Raw genomic sequence first — 17,935 nt, 5'->3', positions numbered from 1 at the left:
AATAATCTATATGTTTGGCTTAAATTAATTGATTTTATTTTCTGTATAATTATTAGAAAACGATTGCCTCTAACCATATTAAAATAGCATAATTGCACTGTTTATTTCAACCAGCGGTGGCGCTAAATACGTAAAGGACTCGGACCATCGAAGAAGATTCACTGGCCAACATGAAGAACAAACGCATCCCTGGATAGAAAATGTGGATGGTTTTACGCTAATTTAGGCAGCACGGGCGTTGCTTTGTTATTGTATTGATATACATGACTAACATACATGAATGTTAACCCGGGTATATTGGTTACTTGTAACTAAGTCAACAGATTTTTTGGTGGTCTTCCGTAGTGAGGCTTAAATTGGGCAAGCCTTGTATTTATTTTTGGACACTGGACCTCAGCACAAAGATGCCGCTAGGTTTGAAACCATGTTGCTCTGTCTGCAAGACGAATTCGTCTTCGATGTGGAAGAAAGGCACCCAGGGAGAGATACTGTGCAACAACTGTACTGGAAGGAGTGCCATCGGAGGACCAGCTGGACCATCTATATCCTCCATCACGCTACCAAATAATGGTGGAGGAAAGCAGGTTTGTTCAAACCATATACGTCTTGTCACGTCTGTCTGCGTTGGCTGTTAAGCATGGAGCTTTCTACAGTGTGTAAATGCAGCACTTCATCTTGCTTTCCGTTGTCTTGACAGTCAAAGCAGGAAATTCACAGGAGGTCAGCACGACTCAGAAGCACCAAATATAAAGCTCCCGCATCAGAAAAGAAAGTGTCAACAAAAGGAAAGGGGAGGAGACACATATTCAAACTGAAAAATGTAAGTTAATTTTAAGCACAAGCTTCTGACATATGTTTTCTCTTTGTTGTACAGCCTATTAAAAAATGATGTGTTTTCTTCTTCAGCCAATCAAAGCACCTGATTCTGTAGCTACCATCATCACTTCAGAATCACTTTTTTACAAGGTATTTTATGTTTTCTCGGTAATCAATAGTTAAGGTTTTCAATACATGGGTAAACATTTAACCATGGCTGTCACAAATCATTCAACTTTAATATGCTAATATAGGAAAACATTCTAAAGTTACATCTGTGTACCTGCCCTCAGGGAGTGTACTTTCAGATAGGAGATGTGATCAAGGTTATCGACGAGGACGATGGCAAGCCCTACTATGCTCAGATCCGAGGTTTTGTTCAGGACCAGTACTGTGAAAAGAGCGCCGCCTTGACGTGGCTCATCCCTACCCAAGCTAGTCCAAAAGACCAGTTTGATCCTGGGACGTATATTGTTGGTAAGCTAATTGTTATACCTTTTTGTGTGATATTTACCAATACATAAAGGAGAAAGCAATGTATTATTGAGTTTAAACATAGTTTCATGCCGATAGGGTCCCCAATGTATCGTCAACATCAACTACAGGAGTTAGATGTTCATGTTTACTCAGGGATATGTTACATGTACAAAGAATAACTCGTAACAGTGAGTGTGAACTCATCTCGGGCTCTGTGTGATCTGTTTGGCTGTAGGCCCAGAAGAGGATCTGCCAAGAAAGATGGAGTACCTGGAGTTTGTGTGCCACGCCCCCTCCGAATACTTCAAGTCCTGGAGCTCGCCCTTCCCCACCGTCCCCGTCCGCCCAGAGAAGGGCTACATCTGGACCCACCTCGGACCCCATCCAGCTCCTTCCATAAAGGAGTCTGTTGGAGTCAGTAGCTAGCGGGGCCCGCTTCATGACCCTCAATGCATGGAGACACGTGCACATTCATGTATCATAGTACTTATGTTTCCAGAGTAAACATTGTAAACTAAATTCGAAACATTGCACAAAATGTTTCAATCAAATTGAAAGGAATTCATAGAATTACGGTTTCAATCATCGTCTGAACCTTTTTCCAATGCGTTGGTGGAATCGCAGAAAGATCTATGACTTTGACAAACAAAATGAAAAAACTGATGTAAAAACATTGTAAATACGTTCATTGCTGTTATTGGTGCTATTCTATATAAAAAAAAATGTTTAAATAAAATCATGTCCAGTAAGTTATTGTCGAGTTGTAACATTTACTGGGCCACACACTGGTCCAGGATCACATCCACGAAAAGGGTGGCCTCAATGGTCCTTTTAGTGATCGTTGTGTCCCTCTTCCTCTAACACTCATCTTTTCCTTTTGGGTGTGTGCCTGGGGCCCATTTAGAGCAGCGGTGGTATTTCAGATTTGGAGTCAAATACACAAGCCTGAGCTGCACAAGCCGTTCAAAACATGATTCGCCCCATAAGGACATTGATGCCTCACGTTGTGGTCCTGACATCATCAGACTACGCAAAATAAAATAATTTCTCCAATATCGATGTTTCTCTATTCACCGTCAATCATTTTCAACATAGTTGAGTCATGTGACAATTTGACAAAGTACGGTAATTCAATCTCTCCAAACCTTCTCTTGGGTGACCATTGTTGAAAGAGAATCTCCACTGTGTCCCATTGCCAGATCACTGCTGAGCTTCGCCAAGGTAGACCTCATAATCCCTTCCTCATTGAGCTCCAGATTAGCTCGGAGTCTGTCTTTCAGAATGCTGTCGATGTGTACACCCGCATAAAATATCTCACTGGGATTACAGACCTGCTTCAAAGGTAAAATATATTAAAAACAATTAACAGATTTTTTTTATTCTTTCTTTGTACCAGCAAGATGCGGTGGGAGAGGAACTTGGGTGGGGGGGGCATTAGGGGAGTCTGATGACCTTCACAATAGTGGTAAACTGAGGTAGGGCCAGAATATCTACGATGCTACGGAACACTCGCAGCACCTTCTGGCAATGCATGCAAACATCACACACCTACACACGCAACGTTAAAGGTATAATGAGACTCTTTACATGTGTGTGTCTTCTTGCTTTACCTCATGACCAAAATCACCCTGCCGTTCAGAAACAGCATTGGTGAGAGGATCACGGACAATGTTACTAAAAGGTCCAGAACATTCCAGCCCTTGCTAGTACAAACCAAGGAATCACCACTTCAGTCAGAATCAGAGGAAGGCAGGCAATGATCTCAGAAAGAGTTGATAAATATCATCTGGTCTCATAAATTGAATGAATCACAAATGCAAAGAAAAACAGAAAGGTCCAATTGCATGTGCAGCAAATAATGTGAAGCTATAGAACCACTTCATAGCGATCTCCCCAATGAGGATTGTATGAACCATGGTTTCTAGCACAGAAAGGACATTTCCCTGATCCTGTAACAGAGGAAGCACAGTGAGTAGAGTTACATTTGTTAATATGAGGTGGTTTAGTGGTGCAACCCTGTCAAACAATTCATCCTAGGTGTGAGTGTCACCTGTGGTTCTGTACATGTCATTCCCTTTCTCTTTCCACCCACTTTCATGTCTTCTTCCACAGCTCTGGCCTTGATATTTTGATGTTCAAATTGTTATTCCTACTTTATGATGCTCAACTGTGTGACAAACCATCTATATGAAACAAGGTGTTGACTGACTGTTAATAAATTAATATAAATTAAATTATAATACCTCGGAAAGGTCTGGGTCGATTTGGATGGCAACAAGGAAACAATCGTTTGGAGGATTACAGCCGTCATCAGGAATTGATACAGGGCTTTTTTTTTTTTTACAATGGACTCATCCTGCAGCAAAGTTATCAACCTTGAAGGTGACAATGTAAGCCCTTATCTTCCTACATACTTCCTTGAATTTCTAATAGATATTTTATGATACCTTGTGTTGCATTACATCGTGGACGTGTCTGGAGGCTTTTTTGGTTGACTGGAGGACTTCATCCCTTCAGCTCTCTGCATCCCAAAAAGAACATGTGTTTTGTGGATTATGATACAACCTCATCATCACAATTGATGGCCCATTGCAACATCAGATGGTATCATCAAATAATCCAGCTAAATTTCAATTACTGTTGAAATTATTTTTGCTATTGTGTTGACCGTAATGGACGCGTTGGGATGAATGTAAACCTCTGACGGAGGAGTGGTTTCTAGTTTGTTTTTAAATTACTCCGTCGTGGGTTGCCGTTCTCCCAGCCAGCCGGTAGGAGGCGCTGCGTCCCACTATTCCACTGATCCTGCCCTCACGGTCACTCTGCTCAAACCTTGTTTGCGCATGTTTTGCGCAAAGCCTTGTCTTGACTACCTCAACGAACTTGGTCTTTGAAAAGCTTTTCAATACATTTCGAGAGAAATGGATACAACACCTTTACATACTTTTTCCGCTTTTATGGATTGTAAAATATATATGCTCGGTCAATTGTGAAAATTGGATGAAAGCAGGGCAATGGGCAAGCTCCAGTCCAAACATGGTAAAGTTTTTCATTTATTTATTCCAGCGCAATGAAATAGTCTAAAAGCCTACCTGTTTACATTAATAGTTCTAAACTAAAGTCATTGCATTCACACCTCCTCCTTTTGTTTTGATGCAGCCTCTAAACGCAGGGAGAGTCCAGAGGGTAAGAATTATGTCTTCATCATGTAATGGGGACTGGAAAGAATAGCCTACTTGAATTAGTAAATTAAAAGTTTGTCAACCGGCTATTGTTGAACTATCTACATACAGTGTGTTTTTGCTCTGCAGGTGGTAGTTTTGTTACAAACATGCTCACGCGTCCAAAGGATATGGAGCGGATGGATATCCCGAGGTACAAAAGTAAATCCAAACAGGTACAGTGCTTAACATGTTTTTTTGGTTGTTGATTGGTTAATTCTGCGATGGGGTACAGGTTGGGAAAATAATATTACACATTTGTTAAGATGTTATGCTTATAAATTACTTTCTGTAAACGTAGGCTATCACGAATATTCCTGGTTAGGTTTTAGTTTAATCTATTTTTAAATGTAAAATTGACAAGCAGTTAATGATCTGCTACACCTTGGTTTTCTCGACCAACAAACGATTTCTTATTCATGGTTATTAAATGTTCCCACGTGAAACAGTGGGGCCATCATTGAATAATAACATTAACAAAATGTAATTCTGGAAACTCAAATGTGTAGCTGTTGAACACAATTCACCAGTACCTGATCAATATTGTGATCAGGTACAGGTTCCAGATTGATGACTAAAGGCAGGTTTATTATTTTATATAAGGAACCTGTGATAATATGGCAACAATAAAAGACCAACATGGCCCACATATACTCAAACCAGAAAAACAACCTTCTGGAAAGGCAATAAAAGATAAACAATGAATGGTCTCAAGCATTAAGCAAGTGATTCAACCAAACTCATATCTTGAGGCCCCTTTGTAAAACGCGAACCCCCTTCCAAGAGCCACCCGCTTCCTCCTTATACCTCCAGTTCAACTTCCAAGCGGAGCCTCAGCCAAAGCAATTACATGATGAACAGTATATGCTCACATCCAGGAGACTTGAAAGGTATTTGAAGAGGTGGGGTGGGGGCTGTGTTTCTTTAACCCCCCCCCCCCCCCCCACTCCTCCCTTCCTCCATGTTCTTAAAAAGGGCTGCCGTGTCTGGTCTGTGTGAAGCCATCCCCTTTTTAGAACAGCAGGGTCTTTGAGAGCCTTGTATGCAACCCCCGTCGCCACGGTGAAACGTAAAAAAAAATAAGAAAATGCTGCACATCTGGTACTGCTTTGCTGCTCCGGCAGCAGACAGACCGGGCCGCGGGTCCAGGGGTGGGGGTGGGGGCAGGGGCGTTGGAGGGTTTCTTGAGGGTGTGTTGAAGGGATGAGGAGTGTGGGGGGGGGGGGGGGGGGGGGGGGGGGGGGGAGGGGCGGGACACTGTAAATCAGGAGGGATGAAGAGAAGGGGGGGGGGGCAGGGGGGCCTCACATGTGGGGTCATTCATGTTTTAATCGGGGCGTCATGGTGGATATGGTTAGGAGTTGAGCGAAACTGTAGTCGTTGGTCTCATCGCAAGAGCTTCCCTTGTCAGTTGTTTATCCGGGAAGCGAAACCAGACATTATATATACTTTTATAGATACGCGATTCTCTATCTTGCTCGTTTTGAGAGAGCCACCCTTGCCGCATTCCACCACTCTATCTTTGATGTTTAGAGTAATAATAATGCAGCAAAGTGTCTTCCTATATATAAGGTACAGTTTAGACCACATTTGTTTAACTGGTGGATTGTTAATCAAATAGTATCTGCTTAGTTAGCCTACTTTCTCACTCCCTTTCTTACATCGATACACCTGACATTCCCGTTCACCCTCATTCATCTTCCGGGAAACTCCTGTCAATGGTATGTCAGTCTTGGTGTTGTGTCGGGCCCGGAGCTTTAATTGACTCAATCTGCGGTACTGCTGACGCTACTCAGCGCTATATGGAATTTTTTACTGACGCCTGCAATTAGGATAAAAAAAAAAAGGAGAAGCCAGATTCTGCCAAGTACATTTAAAGAGACATTGTGGGGTTTTTGTGCTCATTAATGCCAGATTTGTTTCTGTGAATGCATTTTCCATTCAAAATTTGGTCAGGGTTACCTAGGTGACCAGGAACGGCGAGCGTCTGAATGACGGGGTTCTGCGTTTGGCGGGAAAACGTTTGTGATGAGGTATTTGTTTCCAAAAGTGTGATTACAAAAAACTGGAGTAAAAAACCCAGATGGTTCACCAAAACGATTCCATGTCCACGTTAATATTGTTCTGTTTCATTGTAGCTCTCCTCTGGGAACCTTGTTGTGGAAGCTGAGTCTGGTTAGGGGCCGTCAACTTTATGGATTGATATGGTTGCTATTTGCTGTAAAATAACACTCAAACACGCTTTTGAAAAACATTATACTTGAAAACCCAATAAAGGTCAAATGAGTGGGGTACCAAAACCACAAAAAAAACAAAATAACGTTAAGTGCGTTTTGTTGGACTGTGTTATTATTTTAGCAGAACATGGAAGGGTTCAGATGCCTTTCAGATCCATTTAAGACACATCATCAATATGTGCATGATGAAACACCGGTTCACATCTAGCTTGAACAATAGCGCCTTTTACAAAACAAAAAGGCTGTTCCTAGTCAAACTTGTTTGTTGTTGAAAAAGGAAAAATGAAGACATGCATGCGTGCGTGTGTGTGTGTGTGTGTGTGTGTGTGTGTGTGTGTGTGTGTGTGTGTGTGTGTGTGTGTGTGTGTGTGTGTGTGTGTGTGTGTGTGTGTGTGTGTGTGTGTGTGTGTGTGTGTGTGTGTGTGTTTATGTAGAGAAACAACAAGGTGCCAGGTGCAGAAGTACCAGGTCTGATTTCGGTCAAGCACACAATTATTTAGTCCCGACAAGACAAAAAAAATAGATAACAAATACGATAAAGTCTGCTGCTCATTGCTGCCTTTTTTTTAATACGTTGAATAACTAATATTGGACAACAGTGGAACATAAGGATAAAACTAAGTGAGGGAAACCTATTCAATGTAGTGCAATGTAATAGGTTAGAAATGAACACTTAACAAGTCCAATCACTCTGCGGAACTTGAAATAACACTGGGAGAAAGAAATTGTTCACGTAAACTAAGATTTAACACCAGCTTGAGAGTCCCAAAAATGATTGCCTTATTCCTCATTGGTTCTCTCTCCCTCTTTACAAAAAGAATACCTATCCAGGTAATCACTCTGAGGGTTGAGAGAGAGTGAGCGAGAGGCTCCAATAAAACAAAGGCAGCCACTGTTCTCACAGCGTTCTGCGGGGCTGTATAGCGTCAGGGTGGGGAGGGGGTGGTGCTGCTGGTAGGGGGGGTGAGAGAGAGAGAGAGAGAGAGAGAGAGAGAGAGAGAGAGAGAGAGAGAGAGAGAGAGAGAGAGGTGAGAGGTGAGCGGAATGAAGAAAGAAGGGAGAGGTTGGGGGGGGTGGAGCAAGCAGGGTACCGGATGCTTTGCTGGGTGACGCTGTTGTTTAGACAGGCAAAGTGCCTTCACAAGACACCCGCACACACACACGGATCACTGCCACGGTGTGACTCCTCCAGGCCGCCACACCTAGTCTGTGGTAACCCTACGCCACATCACAGGCTCCCAGGGCACCGAGCGTGGCGGCGTGGATAGCGATGCTGTGTGTGTGTGTGTGTGTGTGTGTGCATAGGTGGGGCTTTCTTTTAGCCATTAGTGAAGCCAAGTCATCTGTCACCACCTGCCCCTACCCGTCCTGCAGGTGTGTGTGTGTGTGTGTGTGTGTGTGTGTGTGTGTGTGTGTGTGTGTGTGTGGGGGGGGGGGGGGGGGTTGTGACTGCCTCACCTGCATCTGCCAGAAAGATAGTGTGACCTTCTTTGTGAAGGGCGAGAGATCTGTTGAGAGATCTCGTTTTTTAATCTAAAAAAGAGAGCCCCCCTTAGATGTGTACAGAGTCACTGGCGTCTGACGATGGGAACAACTGAATATGTAAACAGGTTATGTCATTCAATCACTTCCGTGACAAAACAAGAGCTACTACTCTGGTTGCACAGCTTCTCTGAAATGCTTCTCTGTAACCCAACTAATAAAGATATAATCATAAGTAGAAGGGCCTTTTTGGCCAAACACCACTATAAAATTTGATGGGAAATTGTATAATCAGAGGCCTGATCAGGGAACAACTGGTTGCGAGTAGCTGGATCACCTTCTGACATGGCAAAACTACCGCTCACATCACCACACGGCTCGTATATTCCTTCCTGTTACTTTCAGATGATCGATATGGAAAGATGGAACTAGGGCTTATGGAATCAAGACGATAAAGCAATGTTGTTGACCTCCATCGCATTGTCCTGTAGGGATCAAATTGTCCTGCAGCATATGAAAAATCTTCAAAAAAATCTTCAGACGTGTTTATAGCTCATGTGTTTACATTCAACAAGTGACCATTCTCTATCTCTCCTTGTTCTCAGGAACTGTGTGTAGGAGTTTTCTTGGAGCATTCCCAACAGGGTCACGATGGCAAACTGGAGGGTGAGTTTAAGTTGTTTTTTTTGCAGTTTACACATTGCAGCTTCAGTGACTGCATTGTCAAACGGGCTCAGCTTCTATAATATCACTATGTGAGATGTACCAGACTCCCAAAGGGACACACCCTTTGTTTTTGCCAGCCAGTGAAAGGGGAGCTTGCGTAAAATTGCACAAAGTGTTGACATCTGTTTCGTGTTTGAGCGGAAATGGCCCCTCACCCCAACCCCAACCCCCCCCCCCCCTCAATACCTGTTGGTTTAGTGTGGTAAACAAGTATTGTGAAGACAGTGAAGCCATGTTTCAGAATCAGACCAAAATGTACGTGTCAAAGGTAACACGCTCAAGTTCAAGTCTTTTGGTCCTCGGGTACACAGAGAAACACAGGATTAAACTGAGTTCTGAACTGCCTTAGACTACGCAGTACGCACGCTAACTACAGTTTATTAGAACAAAGCCATTAATGGGGTGTGGTACCACTTACACACAGAAAAAAAAACGTTTGTTCTGGTTCTTACAACTGATTTGTTTTAACTTGGTCGTGAAGTGCATGGACTTTTCCTATAGACTTAAACGTCTAATTGCATGTCGTCAGTCGTCACTGGTTTTAGATCGAGTCCTCCGCTAAATGACGACGCAGGATAATGAGCTGTTTGATGACGTTGACGCAGCCCTTACTGTGTGTGCTCCAGTGGCGTTACCTCCAGAGGGGACTCGTCCAGACCGGGCCCACGCGTGCCGTCTCCTAACCAGGAGACAGAGCCGGGCGAGGGCCAGCCGCGCCGGGGTGAGGGTGTGCTTCTACCACGCCTCTGTGGAAGGGCCCGCAGATCCTGCTCAGAACGCATGTGCTGATGACTACTTCAGGAGGCACACAAGGGTGTCTCACTGCAGCCATCCTTCTGCTAATAGCCTTTTCTAATACGAAACCATTTTCGGATAATTACTAAGGAATTATACGTTTCTATCAATATATTGCTTCAAATGTGTATCTTTTAAAAAAATTGCATGCAGTACGGTGTATCATGTTTGTAGAGGAGTTTGGATTAGATATGTTGCTTACGTTTTGTTTTGTGTGCATGCAGGAAACAGAGTGTGGCCCAGCTGTGGAGGGGGAGGGGGAGGGGGAGGCAGCGCAGGAGTGGCTCTTCACTGTCTGTGACCTTGACAAGAGCGGCAAGGTCACCACACAGGTGAAACTGCTGACACGCACACGTTTCTTTTTCTGTGTTTGTGTTTGTGTTTGTGTTTGTGTTTGTGTGTGTGTGTGTCTGTGTGTGTGTGTGTGTGTGTAACTGTGTGATATTCCCACTCTGCAGAACATGTCCAGTCTCATGCATTCCATCTGTGAGGTGATGGAGTCATCGGTCAAGCAGCCGTGCGACCCGAACGCAACCCTGAATATCAAACTAGTTGTATCTCCATCATCAACAGCAGAGAAGATCTCACAAACATGTAAGAAACATTTTAGATGGACACTTTTTCCGCTGAAATGCATGGTTTTGGTCTTTCCGACATAAACTGTTCTAAATTCAACTTCACTTTTGCTCTTTTATAATAACCAAAACTTCCATAATATTAACGAAATATAGGAAATTGTTATCAACATGCTTGTACTTACTGTATTTCAGTTATACCTTTTGATTACAACGATTAACTTTAGGTACATTAAAATAGGACAACAAATCATCAAATTAATAATATCTTATATCCTATGAACAAACAATATAAACAAAGGAGGCAGGTCTGTTTACACGACAATATGCACATGCCAGCAGTTGGCCCAACTGTAACAACCCCATAACTCTGTCTTGCCGACCCCACGACGGTAAACCCTGCGTCCCCCATGGCGCTGGACGGCAGCAGGCTGTGGGCCGGGGGGTCAGGGGGCCGGCGGCCGGGCCACGAGCCCTTATTGTGTGGACGAAAACGCAGAGCGCCGGAACCACTACCTGGATCTAGCTGGCATCGAGAACTACGCCTCCAAGTTTGACGAAGCAGGTATACAAGCCCCTGGTGTTGGCCCATACGAACCGAGTTACACAGTTATTTAGGAACTAGTGTAGTGGAAGCATGTATAGCCTCGAGTCAATCATTCGTCAATCGGTTGGGTGCGTCATTCCCCGTCCTCATCGCTCCTCGTTTCCACATGTCCCCCCCAGCGTCCTGCTCCCCAGAGGCCGGTCAGGTCCCTTGCTCAGCTCCCCAGCGCCACCCTGTGGCCACCAGGGAGCACTGCAGCTCCTCCGCCCCTCAGAGGCGCGTCTCCTTCAGGGCTAGGACCAGGGAGCAGGGGGAGGAGCGGACCGGAGGAGGGGGCCTACGGTCCACCAGGGTCCACGGTCATCATCACCACCACCACCACCACCAGCCCCCTGCCACCTCGGGGCCCTGCCGCCTCGGGGCCCCGCCCTGCGCCCCCCCCCTGCTCCGGAGCCACAGCGGCAGGAGGCTCCGCTCCAGGGGACAGGACGCCGGCGGCACCCCCTCCCGACAGCCCTGTTGCCCGGCGCAGCACGCCGAGGGGGAGAGGGAGGCGCACCACGGCCCGCCTGCCGCCTGCTGTGGGGCCCCGGGGCCCCCAGCCCACAGGCACGAGCATCACCATCACCACGAACACCACCACCACCACCACCACCACTACGCCTCGTGACCCCGCAGGCCAGGGGCCGGAGTTAAGCACCCGAGAGTGGGATGTTGGCGAAGGAGGTCTCCGATTTTATGCAGACCACGTTTCCCATGCTGCCATTGGTCTGTAGCAACCACGGTGTAAAGGAATAACTTGTTCTCTAACTATATTTTAAAATATTTGTACCCCTTTAGACAGTAATTGTCCTCTCAGGTATATGTAGATTACCACTTATCTCAAAATAACACAATCTGTCCTTCATTGTCATAACTTAATCCCGATCTCATTATTTAGGGAAAATGTTAAGCAGCGAACAAAAACTTTTTTTGTAGTTGATTTCCTGTCATGACAATGTTTCTGATAGTCCTAAAAGTCACACTGAACACTGCAGTCTCTTTTCATTGGCGTAGTGAACAAGGTGTGTAGACGCGTTCAGCCCAAGCAGGGCCACTAACCAGGCCCACAGATAAGGTTGGAAATAGACGTTCTGCAAGCCAGGCCAAGGACGTGAGACAGCTGATTCTAAGAATAGGCCCCCTCCCCCACCACGGGACCCCGAGGCTCAAGCTTGGCGACACAACATGAACCCGCTCCCAGACTAACCCACGCACATCAGAGGTGGATTATCAACAGTGGGCGGTCCGACAGGAGACAACAAGGCTCACATCCACAACAAAGAACTATTCAGAAGCCTCTGGGTTCCAGTGACACCATGAAGTCACTGCGCTTCCTCGCCGCAGAGAGCTTCAGCCAGAGCGGCGAGAGCACGGTGGAGAGCCTGAACTGTGTGTCCTTTAACCTGTACCCGCTCCTCTTCAAGGCCTGCTACCTCCACGAGCAGGCGCCGCTGCTCCACGCCCTGGTCCGCACGTGGCCCCTACCGGAGATCAACCTGCAAAGGATCCTGGGAAGTACGGCCGACTGCCCGGCCGACCTCACCTCCAGCACATGCCGGCTCTGCCTGGAGGCCGTTCTGACCGGTTTGAAGGTACGTGCGTGCCCACGCAAGTACTGGGCTCCTGTGGAGACAGACATCGTTCACGTTGAATCCTTTTTGACTGATGAGCCAATGATACTTTAGCATTGACCTTTGGGTCGATGCCCCGAGATTAAAACACTGAAATATTTTGAGTGTTGACGCCAAAGGTTTTCTTCTTCTTCTTCTCCCCAAGGATTACGTGTTGTCCGCCCCGACAACGTACGCCAAGAAGCTGCGCCTGGTGGACCTGACCGCCCTGAGGGACACCGAGCACCAGACGTGTCCCTGCGGGTCCACCCTCGGCCGGTGGGCCCGGACCACCATGCTGACGCGGATGTGCTACGAGACCCTGGCGGCCATGCAGGCCGACGACGTCGCGCCGTGCGCCTTCGAGGCCTCCGTGGACGTCCGCTTCAACGGCTTCGTGACGGGCCGCAACTACGAGATGGTGGCCCCGGCGCTGCTCCTCCGGCGCCACTGCCCCCTGAAGCTCCGCTTCGCGGGCTTCCGGGGCGACTCCCTGGCCCTCAAGCAGCTGTTCTACGTCCTGCGCCTGGCCGAGCCCGAGGCCATGTCCAGGCTGGAGGTGGTGCACAACGTCCCCCTGGAGGCGCCCCACCTGGAGGTGCTCTTCTCCCGGGTGGAGTTCCCCAAGCTGCAGTCGCTCACCCTGCCCGCCGGGGCGCTGGACGTCCGCAGGCTGGGGGCGGACGACGCCAACCTGCTGGTGACCATCGGGGAGCAGCTGGCGCAGTGGTCCATGCTGACCGAGCTGTACCTGGGCTTCTCCACCTTGACCGGACACCTGCGCAGACTGCTAAGGTGAGGGGCGGGGTTAAAGGTGACATATTATAGCGCCAGGTGTGGGACACGCTGTTACATGCCGTTTTGGAAATCTGCCTCTTCTGACATCACAAGTGGACGTCTCCGCCTAGATGTGTGCTGGATAGACCAGTCTACCAGCCGACCCAGTGGACTGCAGAAAACGTTGCTCATCTATCCGTCATGCATCTAGGTGGACGACACGACCGCTTGTGATGTCAGAAGAGGCAGATTTTCAAAATGGTTTGTAACTGCTGATCACACTCACACCTGGTGGTATCATATGTCAACTTTAATGCGTTGGTTTCACAGGGTCGGATCGGATGTTACTTAGAAGAGCAGTGAAACCCACCTTGTTTCAGCTGCCCCGTGGAACCGTTGTACAGATGAGATTCGATTTCACAGGACTTTCTGGTTCTATATTGAGAGAGTAGGGAAGGGATCCTCTAGCCACCTTGTGATTGACTCATAGTGGGTGGAGTCCAGGGTGACTCATCACTCAAGGTTAATCCAGTTATTTTCAAGGGGTGGTGTGAGGCAACCATAACCGGATCTTCAACATTATTTTTGCTCGCCCAACAGGTTTATATATATGAAAATTGTCTTCCCGTTATGAGGTCACTATGAGGATGTGAGTACTTAGACATACCTTTGAGTATATTAGGCCAATATGAACTTTTTTACTATTACACAGTTTCATGTTTAACAGAGGACTTTTACAAAAGTACTGTTCCATGCTGGTATTTTTAACAGCATTTTCCGACACTGAAACGGACAGAGTTGCAGTCCGTTTCTACAATAGAAGAATAAATCTTAAATCTTGTGGGGAGCATTTGTATGGCTATGAATAGACATAGCAACCACCTCGCTTCACTTGCCAATGTGCAATTTGGGGAACAGGTGTGTGCTCAAATTTATGGGAAAAGAATATTGATCAGAATATATCAAAAAAGATTTTGCAAAAAAATAAACATGGCACAATCTCTAATATGTATGAGTGTACACATTTGGGAAAGTATCATGTTTCTTTGGATCATTCCATGAATGTCAGACACTACACTGTAGAAACCATGAAGACACAAAATGCAATCTCAAATTCCTTGAATCAAGAAATTGTCATCATATTATGAGAATCCCTTATTACCAAGTAAGTGTACCCATCGAATATAATTATTTGCTATTATTCATTTAGCAGACACTTTTATACAAAGGGACGTATAGTCTTAAGTTATTGATTAGCAGGTACAGGTCACAAGGATGCCATCAGCAGGTAGACTTGGGTCAGGCAATGGGGTTGGACCCCATACCCTTTTGGGCTGGAATTCAAACACCATCACCTATATCTGTAGACTATCATGCCAGCACATTAACATTCAGTTCTTGAACTGTTCTTCAGTCCTCTGAACACGCCTCTGCAGGTCCTGGAGGTGGCCAACTGCAGCCTGAGCCGGGTGGATCTGGTGTACCTGTCCAACAGCCTCCACACAGAGGCGCTGATCAGACTCGACCTCAGCGGCAACAGCGTCGTCGGTACTTTCCCCGCCAGCCTCCCCAAGATGCTCGGACGATGTTCAGAGACGCTGGTCAGCCTGTCCCTCGAAGAATGTGACATAGAGGACGAAAACATGGATGACTTCATCAGAAGTCTGGTTTGCTGTCAGGCCCTCCAGGAGATAAAGCTTCTGGGAAACCCCTTGAGTTCTGGGGCACTACTTCTGCTGTTCTCGGTGCTGTCCGCCAGCTTTCCAGAGCTGAGGTACATCGAGATGCCGGTTCCGCGGGACTGCTACTCGCCGGACTTCACATACCCACTGGATGACTCCGTTGTGTTGGAGTATGACCGGGACTTGTTTGAGGAGGTGAGGAACCAGCTGATGGCCATCCTGGCCGGGGCTGGGAAGGAAGGCGTTGAGGTGTGTACCCCGCTGATGGGGGCGTTTGACCCGGACATTCATGAAACCTGCAATGAGCTGGGGGTGTCGATGCTGAAGTCCTTCAACAGTGTTATTGAGAACTTTATCGATACCATAAATGACGTGGACACCAGGCGATCCCAGGCTCAGCAGGAGTAGCCTAATGCTACTCATAGCTATCATACACCATCATGGCACTTTTTGTTTTAATGTTAGAATTGTACCTTTTTTAAATAGTGATAGAAAGAGTTGGCCTCAAGTTATATTATCAATAAAAGTCCTAGATACAATTTGGATAAATATCCTCTTAAACTATACTCTATCCTATTTAATATGCAATACGTCTGTAGATACCTTAGGTCAAATATTATATTATTTTTAAAGAAATGTTTATAATTTCATAAAAACTCTGTACATTTGTATATATACTCCGGTTTCAAGTGTATTTTTGTGTTCATGTAGTTTCGAATTCACTTACTATTTCCATAAGTGATACATTTTAATATTATTATTGGATTAATAATACATTAACTGTTTTGGTATAAAACCATACCTGGTCCTTTTCTAATTTCAAAAAGCTAATTTCCTTAATGAGCAGGCATAATTGGGTCTTATAGGTTACAGTTTATTTTAAATATTAAAACAGGGGTCAACACAATAGTTCCTTTGGCAGGAACCTCATTTCTTCAACCACTCCTCCTTTTCTTTCCTCTCTCGGACCACTTCTTGCAGGTATGGGGTCAGGTAATGCACATCCTGGTTAAGGAAGAGATGGATAAATTAGTTTTGCTCAAGGATTGCCTACACAGGCAGACTGCCAACATTAGAGGGTCAACCCATGATCTCTTGTGCTCAAACAACCTACACTAACTATCCTCTCTCACAATGGGGCTTGTATTCATCATGGGATTTTCAGTTTCCGATACTCATTTTGTGATAACTTGAGGGATGTAGTAGTGTTACGATGTACAAGACACATATCCTTATCTATGGAGATCATAGCGAAGCCTATTACGCTGCATCAACTGATTTGATTTCAAATTATTCTTGTTTACAACGTAAATAATAAATACCACAAGCTGGACACCCACCTCCTCATATTGTGTCCACTGGTCCTTGGGGAGGACCTGTTGCTTCATGGAGAGGTCCAGAGCCCTCTTCACCCTGAACACCCGGTCATTGTACATCCTCTCTGGGATCCTCGTCAGAGCCTCCTTAACATCGTCGTTCTCATAGATGGTGTCATCACGTAGCAACCCTAAGATGGAAAAAACAAGAGTACTGAAGGTCAGTCAATTGCATGGTCAGGTTTTCTCAGTTGCACAAGCGGTGTGTATTGATCAGAGTGTTGTTTGTTGAAATTGCGATCCATTATAACATTGTGTGAACGGACGTAGGCAAGTCATACAGAATGGCTCAGTGAGTAATGTATTCTTACCAATCTTGTTGAAGCCACACATGTTGTAGTACCATTTTCGGAATCCAACCAGGAGCCTACCTGATGCCACTAAAAATGAATAAAAAATATATATATCAGATATACACATTAACGTCTTCGATTGTAACTTTTCTGAATTAAAAACGATAATGGTGGGGTGAAATAATGGTTATCAAACGTTGGCAATGATGCAGCAATGTCACACACTGTAGTTCAGCCAGCTATCACATTCTTTATTCAGTGCAATATAAAGCAACTACATATTAAGAAATATTGTATATGTCGATTGAGCCACATGGTATAAAGGCAAACAATCCAGTCAAGCAATTGTATGTGTTGGACATTTGTGGAGGAAGCTAAATTCAAATGAACCTTGCACCTTGAAGCAATAGCAATCGAGTTACCCTGCCATTGTCATAAATAAGGAAAGTGCGGTCTGCAATGCTGGTTACATAAACTACACAACTGTATAGTATGAGCAAAGCAACTATACAATTTTCCCTTGCATACGTTTATTCCTTGTTGTGACATACATAGAGTACGTATGCACTGTAGCGACAAATGAACTCTAAAACATCAATTATCGCTAAATGACTTAGTCTTGAAATAAAAAGACAGGTATCAGATGTATCAGGTACCATAGACTATATAAATGGTAACGTTAGGTAGATACTAGGTATAAGCTTTCCTAGCGCTTGTTCACTTTCATAACTTTAGCAAAGGTTAGCTGCCAGGGACATTGAGGACACACAGGAAGAATTGACGATTTTGACATCCCTGCCCAAATATAAGTACACTCGTCACGCCATTTATGTTCAATTAGATTTTAAAAAATTGTGCTGCCTCGAAATTTCTGGTACTGACTCGTACAATTATGATAGAAAAGGACATTGAGAATTTACCTGGTGCCCTCGACGCCGCCATCATTGCAATTCTAAGGACAATCGCGGGGTATTGTGGGTAGGGAAGGGCATTGTGGGAAATCTCGTCCATCAGAATCACAACTATTTAGAGATAACCAAACTATAAATGCCTCTGGGGCGGATAATTCTACGGATTATTCTTTGAAACACAATTTTCCTATCCCTCCCGGTACGCCCATTTACTTTATGTAAATTTGATAAGTCAATCGAGTAAACGGAAGAATAAGGCCGGTTATCAAAGAAATGTGTAAATAATTTGTAAATTAATTGGTTAACAAAGTATATAAATTGTATAAATGCGTCAAATAACATTTAGGCAAACTTTCTGAACCGCCTTA

General features: G+C 45.2%; 4 protein-coding genes across 5 annotated transcripts; 3 read left to right on the top strand and 1 right to left on the bottom strand.

Annotated features, from left to right (window-relative positions):
• Positions 1 to 134: 134 nt before the first annotated feature.
• On the top strand, positions 135 to 2,334 carry gatad1 (GATA zinc finger domain containing 1). The gene is made up of 5 exons (XM_056582957.1): positions 135 to 584; positions 698 to 820; positions 907 to 966; positions 1,110 to 1,293; positions 1,529 to 2,334. Exons 1-5 carry the CDS (start codon positions 405 to 407, stop codon positions 1,717 to 1,719), a joined length of 738 nt encoding a protein of 245 aa, XP_056438932.1. The 5' UTR covers positions 135 to 404; the 3' UTR covers positions 1,720 to 2,334.
• A 1,718-nt stretch (positions 2,335 to 4,052) lies between these two features.
• On the top strand, positions 4,053 to 11,558 carry LOC130375340 (protein naked cuticle homolog 2). Of its 2 annotated transcripts, none has more exons than XM_056582184.1 (9): positions 4,053 to 4,332; positions 4,453 to 4,479; positions 4,605 to 4,690; positions 8,839 to 8,899; positions 9,586 to 9,680; positions 9,979 to 10,086; positions 10,213 to 10,348; positions 10,760 to 10,894; positions 11,056 to 11,558. In XM_056582184.1, exons 1-9 carry the CDS (start codon positions 4,308 to 4,310, stop codon positions 11,544 to 11,546), a joined length of 1,164 nt encoding a protein of 387 aa, XP_056438159.1. In that variant the 5' UTR covers positions 4,053 to 4,307; the 3' UTR covers positions 11,547 to 11,558. The 2 variants fall into 2 exon arrangements, with proteins under 2 accessions (XP_056438159.1, XP_056438158.1); XM_056582183.1 differs by having other exon boundaries at positions 10,757 to 10,894.
• Positions 11,559 to 12,124: 566 nt separating this feature from the next.
• Positions 12,125 to 17,303, top strand: lrrc14b (leucine rich repeat containing 14B). Its single transcript, XM_056582178.1, has 3 exons — positions 12,125 to 12,510; positions 12,695 to 13,323; positions 14,720 to 17,303. The coding sequence occupies exons 1-3, from the start codon at positions 12,235 to 12,237 to the stop codon at positions 15,393 to 15,395; spliced, it is 1,581 nt and encodes a 526-aa protein (XP_056438153.1). The 5' UTR covers positions 12,125 to 12,234; the 3' UTR covers positions 15,396 to 17,303.
• Positions 15,821 to 17,677, bottom strand: LOC130375341 (cytochrome b-c1 complex subunit 7). Its single transcript, XM_056582185.1, has 4 exons — positions 17,577 to 17,677; positions 16,675 to 16,743; positions 16,328 to 16,494; positions 15,821 to 15,992 (listed from the first exon to the last, which is right to left on the bottom strand). The coding sequence occupies exons 1-4, from the start codon at positions 17,665 to 17,667 to the stop codon at positions 15,915 to 15,917; spliced, it is 405 nt and encodes a 134-aa protein (XP_056438160.1). The 5' UTR covers positions 17,668 to 17,677; the 3' UTR covers positions 15,821 to 15,914.
• Positions 17,678 to 17,935: the final 258 nt, after the last annotated feature.

The sequence above is a fragment of the Gadus chalcogrammus genome, chromosome 22, assembly GCF_026213295.1.
Source record: "Gadus chalcogrammus isolate NIFS_2021 chromosome 22, NIFS_Gcha_1.0, whole genome shotgun sequence".
Lineage (NCBI taxonomy): Eukaryota > Metazoa > Chordata > Actinopteri > Gadiformes > Gadidae > Gadus > Gadus chalcogrammus.
The sequence above is the reverse complement of the archived record's forward strand: the minus strand, read 5'-3'. Positions and strand labels throughout refer to the sequence as shown.